Source organism: Notothenia coriiceps, unplaced genomic scaffold, assembly GCF_000735185.1.
Source record: "Notothenia coriiceps isolate Sejong01 unplaced genomic scaffold, NC01 NC01_scaffold00021953, whole genome shotgun sequence".
Lineage (NCBI taxonomy): Eukaryota > Metazoa > Chordata > Actinopteri > Perciformes > Nototheniidae > Notothenia > Notothenia coriiceps.
In genome coordinates, this window is record NW_011354654.1 from 1 (window position 1) to 3,630 (window position 3,630).

Here is a 3,630-nt window from a genome sequence, read left to right on the forward strand (position 1 = left end):
CACACTCTCTATATATATCTCACACACACACACACACACACACACACACACACACACACACACACACACACACACACACACACACACACACACACACACACACACACACACACACACACACACACACACACACACACACACACACACACACACACACACACACATATAGTGAAAGCTTCAGTAGGTGCCCATGTGGCTCAGCAGTACCTCTGTTTTCTATCTTTCTTCTCAGAGGGGAGTAGAAGATGTATACTTATGCCAGGGAGAGGTATTTGCCCGTGATTCCACTCAACTGTACATGCCACTGTATCCAGATTAAGTCCCAACCTCATGTTACAACACATGTGCTGATAAAAGTAAACTGCTTAAACTGGTCAGACCCTTTTGAACTCCGAACACACTAAAGCAGATATGACTTTTTTTTTGGAGGATTACTTTTTCTTTCTTTTTTTTGTGAAACTGTTTTGCTACTGAAACAGTAAGCAAGGAGCCCCTTCGTCCCATTGGTCCTCATGTTGACAGTGTGACGTAATACAAAGGAAAAGAGAAACAGAGTGACGTGACAGTGAGACAGAAGAACGTCATAAGCAACGGTTGTCAAGGTTGCAAAGATTGTCATGGCTTTCGCATTATATTCAGAGAATGAGGTCATATTTGAAATAAAGTGTCTTTGTAAACCCATCGCCATCCAGTGCGGATCATCCGAGTGCAGCAACTGAGGAGTGCATGCATCACAGTTACTGTTATGAGTCCGTTTTTTGTATGACATGAGGGGAGAAAAAGTCAATGGGAAGGGGGAAATTAGCAGAAAGCCCACGTCAGTCCTACAGCAGCCTGAATGGCGTTGAATTAAAGCCGCCTCAGTGAGTAAGAGCTTACTCTAATATGTTAATACCTTTTCGAACACCTTAGTTAAATCGATCCTTCAAATCTAGCAGCAATCCCTGAAAGTAAAGGTGTTTAAGCCCCCCTCTCCCTTCAGGCCAGCACTTTATCATACAGCTCAGAACAGTTTGAATTTATCTGCAGGGTAAAGTTTCTATTACAGCCCCATACAGAGAGCATTCAGAAAGAGCGTTTCCATGACTTACAGAGGATCTTCTGGAAGGCTCTACGGAAATCCTGGTTGAAGATGGTGTAGATAACCGGGTTTAGCGAACTGTTACAGTAGCCAATCCAGAAAAAGAACTTGAACAGCGTCTCAGGGATCTCACATGGCTCCCGGCAGATCCCGTACAGGCTGTAAGAGAAGAAGAACGGGAACCAGCACAAGACGAAAACGCCCATGACGACGGCAAGGACGAAAGTGAATCGCTTTTCTCTAGCGGCAGAGGCTTTATTGCGGTTGACGGTGCTCCGGCGTTTGCGGCGAGATGAGAAAAGCTCCATGGATTTGGAGCTGGAACGCGACTTCCTGCTGGAGTATTTGGAGGCGGAGCTGCTTTTGCGGCTGGACTTCCTGTCCTTTCTTTCATCACGTTGATGTTTGGAGGAATTGGTACTTTTCTTAGGTTTCTCGTCCGACGAGCTGCTGTCTTCGTAGTCATCATCGTGGTCCGTTGGCGGATGTTTGGGCTCATTCGGTAGAGGGGATCCGACTGCATGCTCTTTGCAATGTCCATTCTCACGTTCTTGGTCCTTTATGCTTTCCCTGTTGGACTTTACTGACCCGCCTCTTCCTGATTCGGCTTGGTCCATTCCATTCTCGAGCGGGGAGTCCACATCTCTCTTCTTCCCCGACATCGTTCTGGTCCTGTTCTTTGCCACTTGGTATATCCGAATATAGACCAGGATCATGATGACACAGGGGGCGAAAAATGATCCGATACTGGAGTAGAGGATGTACCAGGTCTCATCGTTCAGGATACACGTGGGACTGGCCTCATTGCTGCTCCTGTCCATTGATATCAGTGGTGGGAAGGAGATGACGGCTGAAATCAACCACACCACCACAATCATGCCTTTAACTCTTTTAGGTGTTCTCTTTAAGTTGTACTCTAATGCCTGTGTCACTGACCAGTACCTGTCCAAACTGATGGCACACAGGTGAACAATTGAAGAGGTGCAGAATAAAACGTCCAGAGCCAGATAAATGTCACACCAGATTTTACCAAAAAACCAGTAGCCCATAAGTTCATTGGCCAGAGAAAAGGGCATGACCAGTGTGGCCACCAGTATGTCTGCACTGGCGAGGGAGACGAGAAAAAGATTCTGGGGTGGTTTTAGAGCTCTGCTCGTTAAAACGGCGATTACAACGAGGACGTTCCCCACTATTGTAAACAAAATGAGAAAGCTGACAAGTCCGGCCAGACCCCAGATAGCAAGCTGGCTGTACTGACTCAAAGATGTGGAATTAGAGGAGATATTTTCTGCCTCTATTCCGTCCTCCAAGCTGGATCTATTTAAAAAATCCATTTTTACTTGTTTTTAGTCAAGGAACGACCTCAGCACGTATCTACTGTAAATGTCATTTTTCTTTCTTCCCCTCACCTGCGATCTTCCATCTCCATGCACGCAAGTCTCTCCTTTAGAACAAAAGAGTGAGAGAGAGAGAAGGCGATATGCAAAGTATGTTAAGTCCTTATTCCAAAAATATGCAGGCTGCTCCGCAGCTGAATGTCCATCGTAAGAGAAGGCTCCCTCCTCAACGCGTCCTCTCCCATTCTGACTGTGCCCACATCTCTCCACCTCCGCGTCCCCGCTGTGTCCTGAGAGGTTTGTAACAACCACGTGTCTTTTTTTCTTTTTTTTACATTAGAAAAAAACTAGAAACGACCCGCTGCGCTGAGAAAAGACAGTGGCGATGCGGAAGAGAAAACAGTTAAATAAGCCGACTACATGATACAACTGTTGTTTTATATTTGATCATGTATTTAGGAGAAATTCATGATATTAGTGTAGGTTGCTACTGGAGGAACATTTGCGTTGCGTGTGTCCTGTTTGTCTGTAGTGTAAGATTAGTTGCTGACAGTTACAGATCGGACAGCAGCCCATCACTGACTCGCTCTCTTCTGATTTGACTATTGGAGGTCTGTTTCAGTATGAGTGCGCGCTCGCGTCCATTATAATGTACAAAGTCAGCAGGAGCTCTAGGGGCTGTCAATACGCACAGACTGACAGCTGCGGAGTGCCGCACCAAGCACCTAGGAAAACGCGCTCTGCTTTGTCCTTCCGTGCGCACACTGGAGGTCAGTGTTGCAACAGCCAGCCCCGGACACACACACCCCCCCCAAGCCATACACTGATCGCACTCCTTGAAACATAATGGACTATGTCTGATACCAGAATGAGATGCGCTGCTCCAGGGTTCAGTATAAATGTCAAGTACAGAGGAATCACTAGGGACACAACTGTCAATCGCACAGACTGACAGCTGCGGAGTGCAGACACCAAGAACCCCTCTTGAAGGATTATACCGCGTTCCTATATTTTATCCATCCGTGAGCACACTGGGCACGATTCAAGTGTTGCAAATATATATCAATGCCATTAGACCACGGACAATACAAACCGGGTTGTGTTTCAAAACCCGCTCCCCACAGCACATTCCAGTACCCCACACACACACACACAGACACACACACACACACACACACACACACACACACACACACACACACACAGGTAATA

General features: G+C 46.6%; 1 protein-coding gene across 1 annotated transcript; it reads right to left on the reverse strand.

The window, feature by feature from the left end:
• Positions 1-108: 108 nt before the first annotated feature.
• On the reverse strand, positions 109-2,624 carry LOC104953545 (alpha-2C adrenergic receptor-like). The gene has a single exon (XM_010780492.1). It carries the CDS (start codon positions 2,413-2,415, stop codon positions 1,066-1,068), a length of 1,350 nt encoding a protein of 449 aa, XP_010778794.1. The 5' UTR covers positions 2,416-2,624; the 3' UTR covers positions 109-1,065.
• Positions 2,625-3,630: the final 1,006 nt, after the last annotated feature.

Excerpts from the sequence above, each read along its gene's own strand:
- LOC104953545 (XM_010780492.1), bottom strand. The coding sequence starts at position 2,415 with ATGGATTTTTTAAATAGATCCAGCTTGGAGGACGGAATAGAGGCAGAA.